Source organism: Mustela nivalis (assembly GCF_964662115.1).
Source record: "Mustela nivalis genome assembly, contig: HAP1_SCAFFOLD_2203, whole genome shotgun sequence".
NCBI lineage: Eukaryota > Metazoa > Chordata > Mammalia > Carnivora > Mustelidae > Mustela > Mustela nivalis.
In genome coordinates this window covers 16489-37091 of record NW_028134462.1, presented here as the reverse complement: position 1 = coordinate 37091, position 20603 = coordinate 16489, and the positions used below count along the sequence as shown (strand labels likewise).

The 20603-nt window shown below is 36.1% G+C and overlaps 1 protein-coding gene across 1 annotated transcript in view; it reads right to left on the bottom strand.

The window, feature by feature from the left end:
- Positions 1 to 20603, bottom strand: part of LOC309858330 (mitogen-activated protein kinase kinase kinase kinase 3-like) — a gene marked incomplete at its 5' end in the record, with an annotated part of 39480 nt that overhangs the window by 12834 nt on the left and 6043 nt on the right. Inside the window, 7 exons of the mRNA XM_082751010.1 lie at positions 3328 to 3431; positions 4440 to 4498; positions 8910 to 9027; positions 9110 to 9170; positions 13933 to 14012; positions 15346 to 15430; positions 17218 to 17259. Of these exons, the coding sequence (XP_082607136.1) occupies positions 3328 to 3431; positions 4440 to 4498; positions 8910 to 9027; positions 9110 to 9170; positions 13933 to 14012; positions 15346 to 15430; positions 17218 to 17259 (549 nt within the window). The remainder of the gene's footprint in view (positions 1 to 3327; positions 3432 to 4439; positions 4499 to 8909; positions 9028 to 9109; positions 9171 to 13932; positions 14013 to 15345; positions 15431 to 17217; positions 17260 to 20603) is intronic.

The window sequence follows — 20603 nt, the reverse complement described above, 5'->3', positions numbered from 1 at the left end:
GACCTAGCAGGACTGGCAGCTTTCTCTGTGTTACAATCTCATTGGTCACCTGTGCATGGCCAGGCCCAACCACATGGCCTTTGCCCTTAAAAGCTAGTCTGTAAAAAAGAGAGGGTTCACCTCTTTGCAAGGGATGGCCCTGGCCGGTCAGTTTGATTCTCAATGCTTGGCACAAAATAAAGCTTTGCTTGACCTTCGCTTTGTATCAGTCTCGCTCCTTTGACCATGGACCCAACACTCACAAGGTGATTAAAGCATGAACTACATGGTGCAGCCACACAGGTTAACTACGTTATCTGTTCCTGTTGAAGATACGCATTCCTCTGGGCCCTGCAATAATGCTCTGGTTATATGTTCTGGACAGTAAAAGTGTGCATGTGGATAGAAGGCATATTCAAAAATGTTCACAGCAGTTTTGTTCAAATAACAAAAAAGTGGAAGTAACCCAAATGCCCATCAACAGTAGACAGATAAAATGACGCCATATTCAGCATTTCACACAACGGGAACTTAGAGCAATGAAAATGAAACGAATGACTACAGCTGTATCCCAACGACACAAACATGATGCCAGATACGAATGAATACATATTTTATGATTCCACTTACACGCTGTTGAAAAATCAGGTAAAATTAACTCTAATGTTTAGGGGAGTGTGCTTATACAGTAAAAATGGAAAGTAAGGGAGCTGACTTGGTGGGGGGGGGATCATGGGGAGTTCTGAGGTGCTTCACAATAAAGTTGTTTTTCCAAAAAATATCAAGTCTTACACATACTTTAATAAGCCCATTGTTAATATATTTATATTTCTGTTTCTCTTATAAATGGGCTGTATTTTCATTTTATTTCCCAAAAGGTTAGTATTATTAGTATTTAACAAAGCTACTGAATTTATTCTCTCACCTAGCAACTTGTAAATTCTAAAGATAATGAAGTCTGGAGCAAAGAAACAGGTGAATTGGGGCTACCATGGCTACTACTCTCAAAGTGTTAGAAAATACAATGTGGTCCTCGCACCTAGAAGGTAAAGCTCTCTGTGCACCTGCTGCTCCCATCCATATCCCCTCCTTTCCTGGGGCTGTCAGACGACCTCCACCCCATGGCTATAGACACGTCTCATCAAACCCCCTCTCTAGAAGCTCTTTCATTACCTGGGGAATAGGCTTTGCCTAACATCAGTCAGATTTTTAATAAGGCAAAGTATTTAAAATAATTCTCTTTGAAATGTGATTAAGAGCAGTAAAGCAGGAAAAAATGCCTCTGTTTAACTTTTTTTGTCAGCAAATAAGAAAACCAAGAGATTGTAAATAATTCTATTTAGCTTCTATTAAGTATTGTTAAGTCATTAATAGAAGAGAACTTCTGTCTAAGAGCTCTAAATCCAATTACTAATGGTGTTGGTCCTTGAGGCCAGTGACTACATCTTATTTTTGTCTCTGTAGTTTTGCTTGGTTTGTAATGAATACATAATTGTTTGTTGGCAAGGTCTTTAATTTCTAACTTTTACTTTTGATGAAAATGTAGTCTAATGAAGCAAAAACTGTCAAAAATGTCATTAAGAGGAAGGAAGACTACAGAAAGGATAAAAATGTTTTTGAACACATCTTTTAAGACTGCAGAACAGAAACATCATAAACACGAGTCACAATAAAGTCAAATACAGAAACAAAATACCCACAATATCTTGAGAGAGACAGGGGAAGGAGAATTGGGTTGAGATTCAGGGTAAGAGCCTACAGAGAGCTCAGGGAGTTTAAGAAAAATGGGAAGGTGGGAAGTCTTGAGGGAGACTGTATTTTAAGTTACTTATAGTATCTTAGAACACTAGCAACAGGCCTCATTAAATTAGTCAGAGCCAGGCTCCCCTGGACTACAGAAGTCATGGAAAAGAGAAGATGTGGATGGGTAATTTTTATGCTCCCCATGTCTTCTAAGTATATATTTTCTCCTGCATATTCTTCATACCTAAAATCCCTTTAACAGAGAGAATGGTCTTCCATTATGTTGGGATAAGTGGTATAACATATCACGTGACACAAAAAATTCATTCATCCTTAGGTTTAATCAGACTGTATCTCTGAACAATGATCTAATGAAACTATTTTTCATTCTGACAGAGGTTAGGAATGAAAGGAATAGAGAGGATATATCTAAAATAGACTAAAGGGGGAATGGTAGGAAGAAGACAGGGAAGGGAAGGTTTGCAGAAATATCAAATGGCGTGCACTTGACCACTCCCATCTAGGAGAAGGTGTGCTTTTGTCAAATAGGCAAGAACAAAGAGGAGCTAAGAACAAAAGAGTTTTTTGCCATAAATGGGCTGTATCCAGAGGCTCTGCTTTAGACAGTTTATACGGTTACTTACTTTTCCCCTTCAGCTTTTGATTTAAACAATTTTTGTTTCAGTGATTTGTGGCAATAGCACCTCAATGGTTCAAATCTCTTGAAGCTATTTTTCCATTTCTTTAGCCCTACTTAATGTTGAGGTTAATAAATAGTGGTATGAAATTAAAACCAGATTCCTTAATCACTTATAGAAATTTAAATAACAGGAATCCAATACTTTAAATACCTTAATGCTGTACTGTAAAATTTAGGAAGAATCTACTCCAGTTATATTCTGACCTCAAGTTCCAGGGACATCTCAAATGCTCAGGAAATAAGACTACTTAATTTATATTAAATAGCAAAGAAATCAGCTTTAAAAAATCTATTTGGTATTTCCCTGGTGTGAGTGAACCATTTTATTAGTTTTTCCTCCAATTTTAAGTCCAGCTGAGTAATATTAAATATTTTAAAGAATATTCATTAAAGATTCTAGAGAAACTTAGGCATGAAACCCGCCCCCCAAAATAACCCACACATGGGAAGGCCTGGGCAAATTAACAGTTAAGCACAGAATTCAAATAAATAAGTTCCCTCTCTCTATGGTTATCCCTAGTCCTCTTAGGCCAAATGCCAACCTGTAGGTTGTTTCTCTGTGATGGAGTGGGTCAACCAGAGAATATATTCAAACAACACCCCACTGCTTCTTCACACACCCCTGTTCTGGACACAAGACTGTCTGTGAGAGGCTATTTCTCACTCCTAGTGCCATTTCCCTGAACTATTTCTCTAGTCTCTTCTAAAACTTCTATCTGGCCAACTGATTTCCTTACAGTCAGGCAGCTTTTCACTACCATGCCACACAAAACAAAGTCATGAAATTAGCTTGAGAAGAAACGGGGAAAAAAGAAAAAAATGTTTTTTTTTTTTTTAAAGAATAGGAAAATTAACTTAATGAAGCTTTTATACTAAGAATGACTGAGGTTGCTTTTCATGCTTACCTTAATTAACATAAATTTCTGCATTGGTTCAACCCATTCTAATAAAACAATGCTAGTCTGAAGTGCCCCACATAGGTACTTATGGCCTGTGTAAGGATTTCGCACTGTCAAGGCAAAAAAGTATATGTAAGTTCTCTTATTATACAGAAAGTCCTAACAACAGCAGTCGCATGCTCTGAACACAAACGAACATCAGCTGGCCGGAGTTCAATTTCCCAATTAGACTGCAGGGTGAAAACATTTTCAGTAAAAGCTGGAACCTCCTCCACCATGAGCAGGACTTTTGTCTTATGCACAGACGAAACAGGTGGTTATTATGAGTTCTGGCGGTGGGAAGAAAGATTTTAGGTCTCACGTACAGCAGCAGGGAGATTAGGTGCGGCAGCAAGATCCCGAAGGAAGGCTCCGCAGTACATCTGGGGAGAAGCCGCCAAACTGAGAGACTACGGCACACCGAGGGACAGGTAGACTAAGGGTGCTTTGGATGGTAATGTTCAGAGGCAGTGATGCTTTGGTTCTAGCGACATGAAGATATTACTACTCAACTCTCAAAATACAGGTTTACAAGTAATAAAGCCTCAGAGGTTTTTAAGGTAAGGCAAGGCAACTCTTGCTTTTGCTCCATGCAAATAAAACAGCTGGTTGTGATGGGGGAGGAAGACTTTAGGATCGTGGTGTGTGAACAGGGAAACTACAACTTTCACGTCACAGGCATAAGGTTTTACATATTAAAGGCATAAAAATATACGCTGAATGAATAAATGCAATTCTTAAGCCATTACCGAGCAGCATGTGAGTGGATAAGGAGCAGGACCCCTGGAGAACAGGGTATGATAAAGTGCTGTAATAAAAGTCATCCTACTTTCTCCATTTATCCAGTTAATAATTATCTGCAAAACAACTGTTACGTGCAAGATACTATATTAGGTTTAGTTTACATGGAAACTGAATGGGCAAGACATTTGTTTTACCTAAGGGGGAAAAATAAACTATAACTGGCAGAATGCCTGGAGAAGTACTGTTTTATACTAGATTTAAAAACAAGCCCCACTCTGTTTTCTTATCTATTCTGCAAAGCAGGAGAGCTACATGTTATGGAATAGTTTACTTACCAACACAACATTTCTGACACCACTTGGTTTCAGGGATTTTTGCTGATACAGCAAATTTCCTAAATGTAAATGAAAATGAATATATAACACATGTAGGTGAAGTTAGTATATGATAATGGTATCATTACAGATCAGTGCAGAAAGAATGAGTTGTTAAATCTACTAGGTCATCTATTAAAAATAAGAATACATTTGATCTGTTTCTCATCCCTCCTCCAACCAACTCCAAGTAGATTAAGGATTTATTAAAGTATGGAAAAATAAGACTGTAAAATATTTAGATTTAGAAGAACAGACCTTGGGATTTCTTTAAAAAAATGCAAAAAGGACAAATTAAACAGGAAAATATTAATAAACTTTGATACTTTTTAATGGATGGATCCCTACCACCACAAACTACAGATGGCAATTTGTTGAATGAATTTGTTGAATATAAACTTTGGTTTACCAAAAGATACCACTAAGAAAGTAAAAAGATAAGCCATAAACTGAGGAAATATATTTTTAGCACATATAATAAGCTGAAGCTATGTAAAATGTCTTACCACTAAAACAATTTTTAAGAACTTTTTTTTAGACATTTTTATTTCTCTACTCAGGAAGAATAGGATATAGATTTTCTGGCAAAGGTCCTTTAGGGGTTCTGCAAATATCTGATTCAAACTTAGTATAAAAAATTCATTTAAAATTATTTTTTAAAACTAAAATTAAAAAAATATACATAAACTCAAATGTCTTTTATAATGAAAGTTGATAAAACAGACTGTTAGTGTAAGGTTACACAAATGTCAAATTATACTTCCCCATTTCTGTACACATATTTAAATTTCTTTTACAATTGTAAATGTGCCACAGATTAGAGGTCATTGTTCTGCATGTCTTTAAAACAAAACAAAACAGAGCTGTGCTTTGCTGGTAATAAAATAGTAAAGCATGCATGGGATGTTCAATACCATTCCAAACAAGCTCAGAATAATCTTGATGGGTGTTCCTGTCACCGTACAATTGGCAACTGAGTAATAACAAAGCATATAATGCTGAGGTATTGTAACTTTGGCTTTTAATATGTTTTATATGCTGATGTTTATATTTATAAAAATCTTTAATAACTATTGCTAACATTTACAAATAAGACCTTATTGTTTGCCATGAATTTCACATGTTCTGTGTCAGTCCCTCTGATAATGCCACAAGATAGGTCACAGCACAGAAATCTGAGGGTTAGATTTAATAATTTCCTCAAGGTCATACAGTTAGCAATTCTAGGAAGAAAGAATTCTAATCTAGTGTCCTAAGTCTAACTGTAGTGTTCATAGTGATTCAACTTCAAAAAAAGAAATCTACTTCTTTTTTATAATTCTGGATCAGTTTCACTAAAAAGTATTCTGAGCTTGCAAGAGAAGCTGTTAAAATGTAACCACTTGTAAGTACATTATCTGTGTGAATTAGAATTTGGTTAATATTATGGTACCTAAACAATGACTAATTCATCAGATACTGAGGCACTAAATGACAATGATGATCTAGAATACCTTGAATTCAAATTTTGGGTTAAAGCACCTATTGTTCCCGTCAACTACATTAATATTGGGAAGAGTTTTATGTTCCAATTCATGCATTATATTAATATTTATAAAAATACCCCTTACATACAGTGAAATTTCATATAACTTAAAACAAAACAAAAATTCCCCATACCTTTAAATTAAGTAAACTGCTTGAACCAAAGTGCTTTTTAGGGTTTAAAAAAAATCTGAATCAAACTCTTGATAGATTTCCACTGCAACAAACTTAATGCTCCCGGTCTGCACTTATGAAATTGTCCCCTGGGTTCCAAGGTTACTTAACAGGTTAAGTTACTGAATCTGTCAAAACCCAGGAGGATTAACTGACTGCAAGGTTCTGAAAGACTGTAAAGAATACTACGCAGTCAATGCAAGATCAACTACTAAGTACAACTGAGGGTTATCAATAATGAAAATACTCACAACAGCTGTGAGCAGCACACTGAAATATTATCAAAATTTTATAATTTTCTCCAGTGATCTATATAGACTTACCTTACTTTTAAGTCATGATTTTACAATAAGGCAGTAAAATTTATTTACCAGCACCCAGCTAACTAGAATCCGAAGTGAACCAACATTCTCAGTCTATTTATTTATTTATTTATTTAAAGGTTTTATTTATTTACTTGAGAGAGAGACAGTGAGAGAGAGCATTAACGAGGAGAAGGTCAGAGAGAGAAGCAGACTCCCCATGGAGCTGGGAGCCTGATGTGGGACTCGATCCCGAGACTCCAGGATCATGACCTGAGCCGAAGGCAGTCGTCCAACCAACTGAGCCACCCAGGCGTCCCTCTCAGTCTATTTATTGTAAGCTATTTTAGGTTACGTCACAGACATTGTTCAAATTACCTTGCCTAACAATGATGACAACAGATCTGCTTAGTAAGAGATCTTAGTAAGATCTCTTACTAAGATCTCCGGCACTACCAGGTGCCAGAAACCATGGCAAATACTATACATACATAATATATCATTTTAAAAACAACTTTACAAGATAGGTATACTGGTTCCATTTTACAGATGAGAGGTTGTATAATTTATTCAAGGTCCCAAACCTACTAAGTGAACAAGGCAGGATTTATCAAGTCTAACTAGATCCCAAAGCCTACTCTTTCCTAAAGCAGCTTTACAGTACCAGACAGTGAGTACCTAGATTTATAATGAGAACCACAGGACATTACAAGATGCTCAAAGAAGTTTAATTTGTGTTCACTTTACAGTAGAAGAGCTGGTACTAATACACACACAAAATTTTATCATGCAAAAAAAGTTCTCAGATTTCCAGCCAGTAAATGAGAGAACTGAGAGTAGATTTTACAGCAACTGATTTCTTGATAACAAAACTGGAGAAAGTGAGAAGGAAACACTGCTGAGTGTTACTAACACTGAAGACTGACTATCACAAAGTTATGTGACATAACAGCCCAGATCTAAAGTACTCTTAGAGGTAGCATTTTCTTCTATGGAAATTCCTTAAAGGAAGAGGTAATACATCATTCAATTCTGTCTCATGTGTATACTAGGAAACTTTCTGCACATCTGATATATTCAGTAAAATTTGAAAAATTGAACACAGCTACAAATAAGCTCCAAATGTCTCTGACAAAATGATATAAAAATAAGTGAATACATTAAAATTTATGTGCTTTATACTCCTTGGAGGGCTCTTGTACCTCACATATATTTTTATTTTTATTAGAGATTTCATTTATTTGACAGAGAGAGAGTATGAGCAGGGGGAGCGGCAGAGGGCTAGGGAGAAGCAGGCTCCCCAATGAGCAGGGAGCTTGATGCAGGACTCAATCCTAGGACCCTGGGATCCTGACCTGAGCTGAAGGCAGATACTTAACAACTGAGCCACCCAGATGCCCTCCTTACATATACTTTAAAAGCTTGGTGGTCAGTTTCCATGGCCAGAGGAATTTAGGATTATCAAGTCAGACAACTAGATGGAGATGTGCTATATATGAAGACAGAAAATCAACAGCACCAAGTGGCAGCTGGGAGAAAAAGAGGGACAGACAAACACTATCTAAAGAAAGAAACTCCCTGAGCCCATTCTTGGGGTTGATAATAGCTAACTCCAGTTGTAGATATTATAATGTAAGTATCATAAATCAAGCCCAGAGTTGCAACTCTGAGTCATCATGAAAAGATCCAGTTAAATTCAATGTAATCTTTTAAGAAGACAGAAAAGCAAGAAGTATAATTTTTAAATGATTTTCATCAAAAAGGTTAAGTTTAAAATCTTTTGCGTAATGGGGCAAATTTTAACTCTACTGTAAACTCAGCAATTGAGAACAACAGCTTTTCAAGGTACTTGAAAGCCAAGGGTGTAGATTAGTTGCTCTACAACTGAGATGGTAAAGGAAGAATGGCTACAGTACAATGTTTTCTTAAAATACAATTTATACTAGACTCCAAAGACCTTTTGGTCAACAAATGAGGCACAACATGATAATAACCAAAGAAAGAGAGAGCAAAATGAAATATTCCCGAAAGTAGAAAAACAAAACCCCTCAATTCCTAAGTAACTATTTTCTAATGTGAAAACCTTGATTTAATAAATCATTTTGATTTTCTAAGTTTAGAAACTGTACTTTGAAAAAAATTCACTTTATTTAAAATTAACACAGTATGTCAAAAGCACTGTATGGGATGGAAAATTACTAGCAAATCATAGAAAAAAATTAGTTTTAATCTTGTGAAAAACATCAGTTTTAAAATTCTAGAGGTGCTTCTAGTTCTTGTGAAAATATATTACCTCTCACAGTTTTTTCATTACAAATGATTTCTACTAACCCAAAGTGAGTGCCTTTTTCAATTTCTGTAGTATAACTGTTATTTAGAATTAATTAACGTACTACCCCTAAGGATGACACATAAGTAAATGTACAGTTACCTTGGCAGTATCCTGTCAGGAAGTTTGTGTGCTGGAATAGCCACAGGTAACTTCTGCATTTGTCTTGCATAATCAAAAAGCCCTGGTAAATTATGGGAATAAAGCTGAGAAGCTTTACCTGTAAAGAAAAATAACCAGCATAATAAAAGCTAGTAACATAAATAGGAATAATTTTAAGATACGTAAAAACTAAGACTTACCAGATATTGATAGTAAGCAATTGTTCATTACGTATAACCATGTACACCTTCGGGGGAATAGCTGGTTTAAAAAAAAAAAAAAAGTGCAAAGTTTACAAAAGATAACATAAAATAGTAACATAAATATGTACATAATTAACTATGTAACCTGTCTTATCAATGGGCTAGCCTTAAAAAAGAAATTTATTTTTAATAGACATTCATTTTAGAAGACATTTAAAACAAGATGATATTTATATGGGAGAAAAATAAGTAAATCAGCGATATAATTTCATTACCTAAGTCTCAATATGATATGATTAGTTCCAGTCTCCCTTATGGTTAAAAACTATATAATCCCAAATGCAAAGGGAGAAAGGACATTTCCAAATGTCTATTCCTTTATTTTGTTTCTGGGGTTAAACAATTAACTTTCATGTGTACTTCTCTAGATACTTTCGTTATCTAGGCATATGGACATGCCCAGCTTCTCTAGCAGAAGAGACACAAAAAAGAATCATGGTGCAGTGGAACATAGGGTATAGAAACACTAGGTATGGAGGAAAAAAGGTTGAGGGAAAAAGATGAAAATGTACAAATAATTAAGAATACAGATATGGAATTCATTTCTGAAACAGTCCATAAGAACTGACAGGCAGCTCCGGAAGTTTGAAAGTGATTAGTATTTAGGGTAAAAACAAGGGAATCCATGGAACACAGTCCATATTCTTTGAAGGAAAAACGTAACTGCTCTCATTAATACATATTATTATGAAGCCCAGTGGTTCTCAAAGTGGTCCCTCCATCCACATCAGCATTATTAGCATCACGGGGGCATTTATTAGAAATGCAAATTCTTGGACCTCACCCCAGACTTACTTAAGTAGAAGTTCTGAAAGGGGGCCCAGCAATTTAGTATTAACCAGCCCCTCCACATGATTCTGAGGCATACCGAAGTCTGAGAGCCACTGATGAATATAATAAAGCATTCTGATTTAATAAACCCAAGTGCCGGGTTTGCTCTGGCAGCTCCTACTCAGTTACTCCAAAATAGACTGGGATGTGGGCAGGGAAGGGAGAGAATGAAGGGACAAATGAAACATACCAAGGCCTCTAAGGGCTTTACTTTATTAAAGCACAAAGTCACAATGATGTCCCTGGATAATTAAAGGAGAAAAGGTAATAATAAAAGGGAAAGAACAAAGTAAAAGCTACTTCATGTAAAATCTGATTGTTTATTTGCAAAATATACTCACATAAAGTATCTAATTTCTCCAAACAAATAAGATATGGCAATATAGTTTTAAAAAGAACTATTATTGAAATATAGTTGACATACAACATTGTATTAATTTCAGGTGCACAAAATTCTATACATTATCCAATTCTATACATTATCCACGGTTAAATTGTAGTCACCATCTTTCTCCATACAATGTTATTACAATATTATTGACTATGTTCTCTAGGCTGTATTTTTGCCATAGTTTTTAATTTTGAAAAATGTGTCTATTGCTGTGTCTCAGACTGAAATGACATAAACATTTCCTATTTTATGCTAGTCAGAAAAAATCCACAATAGAATTGGGAATTCATTGGCTACATTGAGAAAATTAGGCAGAGTGAGGGGCAGTGACTTATTATAAGCCATATAGCAGTATATTATCAAAGTAGCAAAAACTGTTTTTGTTTTGTTTTAAAGATTTTTATTTATCTGACAGAGAGATAGAGAGCACAAGTAGGCACAGTGGCAGGTAGAGACAGTGGGAGAAGCAGACGCCCCACCAAGCAGGGAGCCCAATGCGGGACTCAAACACAGGACCCTGGGATTATGACCTGAGCTGAAGGCAGCCACTTAACAAACTGAGCCATCCAGGCGCCCAGCAAGAAGTTGCTTTATATTTAATAGTCTTGAACTGGGTTTAACTTCATTAAGAAAAACCATCAAAAGTATTTCTCTACTATTAAATCTATGGTCTATTGTGAGATGATTTATTTGTAAACGTAAGTGAGTTAGCTTGTTTAATACAAACATACAAAGTACTAGGGCAGGACAAAAACTCCTCACATAATAAACTGTCAACACAGGGACAATGAAAAAGTATTTATGCAAAGTTTTATTAAGTGGACTTTGCTCTGGATTTTTGTTTTTTAGCCACATTTAATAAAACCCTAAAGCTTTTCTAGATTTCTAATGTTGAGTTCCTCTAGCAAAGCAGACTCTGGGTGAAATAATCCATTTATTGAAGGTATACAGTAGTTAAGAAGAGTAGGTTCTACAGTTTGCACAGAGTCAGATACCTGCTTTCTCAGTGACTGTGACTTTGGATAATGTGATCTCTGTGAGTCAGTGTTTTATTTGTAAAATGGAGCGAGCACCTAGACCTAACAGAGCTGGCTGTGGTGATTAAACAAGAAAAGGGCGTGGAAGACGGGCATATGTGGAGCACTCACTGAGTGTTAACTGTAAGGAATCAAAGCAGATAAAAAATTTAAAATCAGGACCCTGTTTGGTGTCATCTCCTCTCCTTTCAGCATCTTCCCCTAACAGACTCATGCCACCTGGTCTCTTTCTTCTAGCAAACAGAGAAAATCCACCTAATAATTTCATAACAAGATAAAAAAAACTCTGGGTCGCACATATTCTCATTCCCTACTTTTCAAAGGCAAGGGAAAAGTTTTCACTTTGTAGGGCATGTGTAGCTCAGACTATATTATTCAAACAGTGTAGTTTCCAGTGCTGAAGCATCTCAGGAGGGGACTTCCTGAAGACTGGGACCAGATGGGGTTGGTGGGCACCTTCACTTAACAGTCCCTTGAATTAGGCGAATAAATGCTGACCCCACCTATGCATGAAGTTACCCTTGTTCTTACAATTAATATTGTTACCTATAAGGTGATTTTTAAATCTTATTATAGCCAAGAAAAATATCACTATCTCTGAGTTATTTACTGATTATTACAATTAGTAATTATAAGTACAATTATACAAGACCCTTTCCATTTTTCTCTAGTTCCTAATATTTTTCAGCCACCTCATTATATACCACTTCCATCCAGATTGAAAGATTTACAGTGTATCATACAGTTTAGGATCTTGTTAGAAAATCTGATTAAAAAATGCTGCAATGAGGGGCACCTTGGTGGCTCAGTGGGTTAAAGCCTCTGCCTTCGGCTCAAGTCATGATCAACCCCCTGCACTGGGTTCTCTGCTCAGCAGGGAGCCTGTTTCCTCCTCTCTCTCTGCCTGCCTCTCTGCCTACCTGTGATCTCTGTCTGTCAAATAAATAAAATCTTAAAAAAAAAAAATGCTGCAATGAGAAAAGATGGAAATGTTTGGTTATGAAGAAAATACCATTACTTACATATTTTTTCTCTCCATTGTATTTGTAATCAATTTATATTGATAATGGACATTGAGTTATACATCCCACAGGCACCCAAAACTCCGTGTGATCAAACTTCATGCACTATCATGCCCTTCAAACCTACTTCCCCTTCTGTACACGATACCCTGACAGGTGGCACTTGTCATTCACTAGCTGGAGACCTGGAGTCAACCTAAATTTTTTCCTGCTTTCATATTGAAGAGATCATTTAATATGCCAGTTCCCGCTCTTTAGTCTTTCTCTAAGTCTGGTGTTTCTCCACAGGAGCCACACAGGTGGGGGAGGCACTGTGGTGAAGCAGTTAAGGATACAGCCTCTGGAGGCAGCTGGCCTGGGTTCATATCCCGCCCAGTTCAGATACTTAATAGTTGTGCGATCTCTGAAAGTTACTAATCCCTTCCGTGCCTCAGATTTCTCAACAGAAATGTGATCCATGATGGTATCTATCTTTGAGAGTTGTTGTGAAGATTAAGTAAGTTAATTACATTAAAAACAGTATCTGGCAGGGGTGCCTGGGTGGCTCAGTTGGCTGAGCGTCTGACTCTTGGTTTCAGCTCAGGCCATGATCTCATGGGTCATGGGATTGAGCTCCGCTAATCGGGGAGTCTGCTTGAGATTTTTTCCTTCTGCCCCTCCTCTCTCTCTTTTCTCTCTGGAATAAATAAATAAATCTTTTTAAAAAAGTGTAAATATAGTATCTGGCCTCCAGTAAGTTTTGTATAGGTATTAGCTACTAACACCATCATTACCATTTTGCAGGTTGTTTAGCTTTGCTGGCCCTTGGCTACTAAATGCCAAAAGCTTCCCCCAGTCCTTGGGACAATGTCCCCATACAATTCCAAACCCCTTTCTGTTCTTTCCACTTCTGCCCCGACTCAACACTTCTTCACCCTTTGACCAAAATCTCTCCTGCCATCTCTCATCACTCTGCAGATAGTTCTAAAATGCAGACCCGGTCATCAGCCTGGTGCCCATGCCCAGTGGTTTGGCAGCTGTCCACCCCACCTACCTCCACCTACTGTCCCTATGCTGCAGTTATCCTATTCTCCAGTCAGACTGTTCACAGCTCCCATCTTCCCATGCTGATTCACAACTCCACGCCCTCATATTTACCCTCTATCTGTCTGGGAAGCTTCCGCTCATTGCCATGAACGGTCTCTTCTCATCTGCCCAGAGGAGGGGCTAGTGACTTGCACCTCTGTGGCCTCGACCTGTGCTCACTTCTAAGGTGACAGCAGAGTGTTGCAGTAACTGCCACATCTCTTTCTCTATTACATCATGAGGTCCTGCAGGGCAAGGACTAGTCCTGCGAATGGGTCCTCGGGACCTGACAAATACAATATGCTCTGTGAAGCTCTTATGGATACAAGAAGCAAAAAATCCTGGAATTGAAACTTATTTCTTGCCTACTATCTATATGTAACTTTAAAAAAGGGACAATACAAAATAACACACCTGTTCCATTGATGTTTCATGAAGTTCATTAAGATTCAAAGTATAAATCCCTTCTTCGGCACCAAATATCAAGTACTGATCTGAAATGACAAAGTATTTCACCGGTTTTGATATGTAAAATACTTTCAAAAAGGATTTACATAGAAATTAAGTAAATATGTATTAACATGAAGAAAGAATTACGTGATGGATAAGCAGTAAATATAATTTAATACAACTAAGTGGCTAAACACTCTACCTTAATGAGCTGAGCTATATGTAAATACCAGCCTCAAAGCAGATAAAGAGGTTCTGAAGCCTGGAATACTAGGGTTCCTCACATATCAGAGGGTGCTGAGGACTGGCAAAGAATCTGTAGCTTCTTTTCTACAATTCCTTTAAGAGAGGATCATGTACATTTGATGTACAGAATATAAATACAGAAGAACTGATACAAAATATTTTTGCAGATGAGCTACCATTATAAGCAGTGTCACTGAAACACTAGGATCTAAAAACAAAAACAAAACAAAACCCCAACAAACCAGGATCTGGCTACTGCCTATTCAAAAAGTTAACTAAAACTTGGCTACCTGCTACGGTACTCAGTATCTGCTAGAACATGGTAGTTTAGCCACAGTCCTGTCTGAGCTGCTTTTGATAATAAAAAACAATAGGTCAAGAACTTCTCCACACTAAACTGAAGTAGGCTGAGAACAACTGAGAATGCCAAGAGCATTCCTATACTGCCCAGTATTTAGGATTAGTGCTGGCAGATTAAAGGCATAAGCTTTGTAGTCCGACCCTACAAATGAACAGGATTCCAAGTGCAGCTATACCCCAGACTGGTGACAAAACAATGAACCTCTCTTAATGTCATTCTCCCTACTTGGGAAATACAAGTTCCTCTACCTTGGATTTTTAAAAGATTTAGTAAGACGTGCAGGCATGTATTCATGTAGCTCTTACATACACAGATACTAAGATATATAGTGAGAGAATGCTGGTTGTCTTTTGTCAGTGACTAATGACAACGATTCTTACTATGACTCCCTTTAAGGTGGAGAGGCCCTCTAGAGTGTTCACTACACCCTGGACCTTTGGCAGTTAACTCCTTTAACAACAGCTATACCTAAAACACAAAGATACTGAACGTGCAGCTACAGAAAAAAACTTCTTTGGAGGAAATCAGGGTGGCATAGAGTATATGGTTTCACTCTATTGATATGGGGACCACACAGTGAAATTTTAGTGTTACAGGTCACTTCAAACACTGCTAATAACACGGAGAAACATATTTACCTTGAACAATTTTTTAAAATTATAACAAAAAAATTTTCAGAAGGGTATTCTGAACATGAAGAAAACTGAATGCTTTCATGGCCTCATGTTAAAAAACAGTAAGAAAGATAACACAGAAACATATAGTACTACCTCTTGTGTCTGGGTTTATCCATGATGTTGCACAGTGAATTTTCAAGGGACATCCATTAAAAACCTTTGAAAAACATGCACCCATCTGGAAAAACAAAGAATAACCAAGTAATACAATATTCCCTGATAAGAAGGAAATCATAAATTCTACAAAGGTGAAAAGTTTCTTCTTTCATTTCATGACCTAAAATGTTCTTAATCATTAAAATTAACATTAAAACATGAAAGAGGTATAGCTGATTTCAAAATTCATATTGAGTACTTCAAAACATGGGTCTGTACCCCTTTAAAAAAAAAAAAAGCAATGTGCTTATTCTTCCTGGATGGTCAATAAAAAGCTTTATTTAGTTTTTTTGTTAATATTTATCAAGCCCATTTACAAGTCTTTTAGATAATAAGTACCTTATAAGGAAATACAGTATCATTCATTTGAACTTTTTTTGATCATTTGAATAAAATGTTAATTTTGAAACTGTTGTTCAGGTTAGAATAAATAAATACAAGAAAGCTTACTCATTTAATCACCTTTTCTACCAACATCTTGAGGAAGGAAAGAATACAAAATGATGAGAAGAGCACTGTGCATCATTTTATGGCTGGAATGTTTTCTTCACAAATATGGAGATAATACCCAGAGATAGAATGCATTACTACAGTTGATAAGGGATTAAAAATACTAACATGAAAAAATAATATCATAAACTTTGAGGTTTCCTTTTCCTCAAAGAAACCTACCAACCAATATTATTAAGATATTAGTACCAAATAACAACAACCTGGCAATACCAGCAGGTGATAAAAGACCAATAAAAAATGTTTTTATGATGAGGGCAGAAACTGTTATCATTTAACTAGCTCATTATTCTTCAAGAAAACTGCCAATATTTCGTATGTAGAGGTGCTGCCTAATTGCTAAAAATCAAAGTGACAAAATGAGGTGCCAGACAATGAAACCAACCCCACACATAAGCTAGTCTGGACAGCTGACAGGACCTGGCTTTCCAGTTACGAGCTCTTCCCTGTTAGTGGCACCTGACCTGACAGCTCTGCACTGTACCCAAACAGGCAATCACGCCCTGCTGTTTGAGTGTCTCTGCTGGATTTGGGAGCCCTTTACTCTCAAAACTTTTATTTTGTAAAATAAGGCACAAATATTTAGATCTTTATATAATTACGAAGTGGAGTGAGAAACTAAAAAGGCTAAAAAGGAGAGTTAAGAGGTTACAGACTAGAAAGGCAGCAGACACCTTCTAAATTAGTGTCATACTACATTTTAGGTTACAGGTTTGCAGTGGTGAAAATGCAGTTCTATTTATACTGATGTACAATTACACAGAGCTAATATAATTTAATTGAGCTAATATAATTTCATAATATAATAACATAATTTTAATACTAAGGCAGCAAAAAACCCAAACAAGACAGAGTGAACACAGGAGTATACCTAGGAAAAGATCCTGCAAACATTCTGGGGTTTCAGTTTTACTCATGTCAAAATAGAGTTTGGGCCAGATATTTCTTCTAGTTTTAAACTTCTGTTTTTGACAATTAAAAAATGCGTCATGTCTACATTTTGTACTTCCTATTATATCCATGTGCCTTTTTTACATTTCTTCAAAAATATCTACAAAGAAGTTATTAACAAATTTTGGAATAAAGGAGTTTTAAAATGTGTGATTTACCGTAATTTTATTTTGTAAAGCTACTTTTCAGATGTTAGCAATATTTAAGTTAGCAATCTTACAGACTTTTAAAAAATTAATAAAGGAGATTCTTTCAAACAAGTAGAAAATCTAACCAAAGATACAGAGCCAAGCAATTATCTTTCATTGTATTTAGCTTGAAAACAACCTGTTTGATATTTATACTTACATGCACTTTAGGTGTTGGGGGTAGACCGTTACTAATAGGCTTCTAGAAAAAGAATACATGCATGAATACACTTTTTGTTGCTATCTGGTATAAAATACTGTATTTCAAACACATGTATCAAAATAAAATACATGAACCCTTTCTTTTTGTAAAACGAAACAATATAGGTAAGGCTGAATGAAGTTCCCTATAATCCTTCTATAGTCCACTTACTCCTGGTACCCACCTCCACAAAAACTGATTTAGTGTGTACCCTCCCCAAGCCTTTCTTCTAGATAACCATATGAACTCATGTATTTGTGTATGTTTTCATACCTCTTTCGTGTGTATGTATGTATGTATATATGTGTATGTACATGCGTGTGTGTGTGTGTGTATGATTCCCTACAGGAAACACTTTTTGTTTTAGAACATAAATGTCACGCACTGTTTTATCAACCTCTTCTTTGCCTTAATGTTGGGTCTTGGACAGATCTTCATATCAGTACACATAGATCTGGTTCATTTGTTTTAACTGTAGCACAGTATGAATATAACATACTTTATTTAGCTATTCTCTAATTATTACTGGATATTTAAGTTATTTTCCATTTTTTACTATAACAAAAATGCAGAAATGGTCACCCTTGCATGTACCTTACTATGCAATATGTGAATGATTTTTTTTAGGGTACACTGTAAGAAGAGAAACTACTGGAACAAAAGGGCTGAACCTACATTCTGGCTGCCAAACTTTGAGTACTCATCTCATATCATACCCATCAGCAATGTAGGAGAGCACTGGTTCCTTATGATCTCACAGACACTCAATGTTCTCAAACTGATCAATAAAAATGTTTTCTCCTTAATTTGCATGACTGATTGTCAGGAAGATTGAGAATATTTGAAAAACAGTGAATTGGTTATTTGTATATTTTTCTTCTGTGAATGGTCTTTTCCTATTTTTTTTTACTGAGTTATGTTTTTATTATCTATTTCTTGGAGTTCTTTATGTAATCTAGATTTGAAATTTTTTTTTCTAAAAAATGCCTTTACTTACTTTTCAGAGAGAGAGAGAGAGAGAGAGAGAGCGTGTGCGCATGTGCATAAGCAGGGGGAGTGTTAGTCGGAGGGAGAAGCAGGCTCCCCGCTAAGCAAGTAGCCCGATGTGGGACTCAATCCCAAGACCTGGGGATCATGACCTGAGCTGAAGGCGGATACTTAACCAACTGAGCCAACCAGGACCTTTAGATGTGAATACTTTATCTATTAAATACATTACACATGTCTTATCCTAGCCTGTAGATTGTCTTAATCTTGTTTACAAAGTCAACTGAAGTTTCACATTTTGATGAATTCAAATGTATCAATCACTGGTCAAAGTACACTGATAAGTATAAGGAGAGTAAAAACAGCATAATCCTTCACCTACAACATGCTCAAGAATACCAGATATTTATCCAAGGGGCTACGTGCCTGAAGTATATGATTTGTCCCCTGGAGAAGGAATCTCTTTGAGAGAGAGGATATTTTATTTATTTCTTAAAATGTAGTCTTTCCTAATTCAAGATAAACTCGACCACTTTTTTTTTTTTAAGATTTTATTCATTTATTTGTCAGAGAGAAAAAGAGAGAGAAAGAGACAGAGATAGAGAGAGAGGACAAGCAGGGGGAGTTGGCAGGGGGCGAGGGACAGGCAGGCTCCCTCCCTACTAAGCGAAGTCGATTAGGTTCCGAAACCCTGGGATTATGATCTGGGCCAAAGGCAGATACTTAATCAACTGAGCCACCTAGTCATCCCAGAATGATACTTTAAAAACTCTATTTTATGAAAGTTTATACTTCTTTGGAGGTTAATCTTAATATTTTAAGGAATGACATCTTAATTTTTTCTAATCTAAATCAAAATTACCTAAGTGTGACAAAAATTAAAAAGCTATTAGTTGATTTTGTATACATAATACAAATGAAGTATTCTATGGAGTACTACTTCTGTAACTACTAGACACTTCTGAAATTAAGACTATTTGAAATTTCATTTTGCAGATAGATATATGAGGATGTATAGCCTCTCATGGCCAATAACTTCTGATAATGTTCTTCCATTTTGCAAATAATTTATGTACTTAGTTTTATATTGATATCCTTAAATTATGTTAGATCACCTACTCTGGCAAAACATTTTTAATTAGTGAGCTCTCAATGTTGTAACTGGATTTACATTAAGTATTGGCAGAACTGGCTATAAATAATTTCAAGCTGCAGAAACTAATCATGTTTTAATATATCATGGATACTGTTTATCCTATGATACAGTTATGGACATATTTCAGAATTACTGAGACTGTTAGTTTCACTACTACAGAACAGTAGTTCCTTATCCTACTGAAATAGATAATAGAGTGGATTAAAAACGCATACATAAAACACATCTAGAACTTTCAAGGTTCTTACACCGCACTGCAGGTGTAAGGCTGTATATCTGTACTACTACATTAACAGGGCTGCTGAAATTTACACTGATGAAAACAAAAAGGCCCTGCTCAGCTGGACAGACTTCATAAAAACTTATTCCTGAAGGGCATTTTATGCTTTTGTTAACAACATCCTACCTAAATTTCATAAATTATGATGGATAATCCCAGTTAAGAGCTGAAAATAAAAAATGGTACATCATATTGTGTCATGAAACATTTACTTTTCTTTTTATTTTTAAAGATTTTATTTATTTATTTGACACAGAGAGAGAGAGAGAGGTATCACAAGTAGGCAGAGAGGTAGGCAGAGAGAGGGGGAGAAGGAGGCTCCCCACTGAGCAGAGAGCCTGATGCGGGGCTCGATCCCAGGACCCTGAGATCATGACCTGAGCCGAAGGCAGAGGCTTAACCCACTGAGCCACCCAGGCGCCCCTATCATGAAATATTTTAAGAAAAAGTTTATCAGATACAGTACAAAAGCCTCTAGCAGTGTGCTTTCTACCTAAGATCATAGCTATGTGCACATAAACATTTTAAATACACTATAAATATCTATAAAAACAAATATTAGTATACATAAAAACTTAAAAAAAAATACCATCTTATCTCATGATCTCATCTGCTGAATTGGGGATTTTAAGGATTTTTTGTTGCTTTAAGTTCTATGATGACAGACATTTGTCATCTGATGATGAAGAGATTCTTTACAAATGTTAAAATATTTTTAATTCCCTGATAGATAACACTTATTTATCTATAACAGGAATAGCTGTTAAGGTTAATTTCATCTTTCCTGAAGTGATATTTTGTATCTACTAGAAAATAATTTTTCCTCCTTGTTAGGTATTTTCTTTGAGTAAGAGTATAATACCATGAATTATGTAATCTACAGTTAAAAATCTGTCCTGAGTAAGTCCTAGCTTCCCTCAT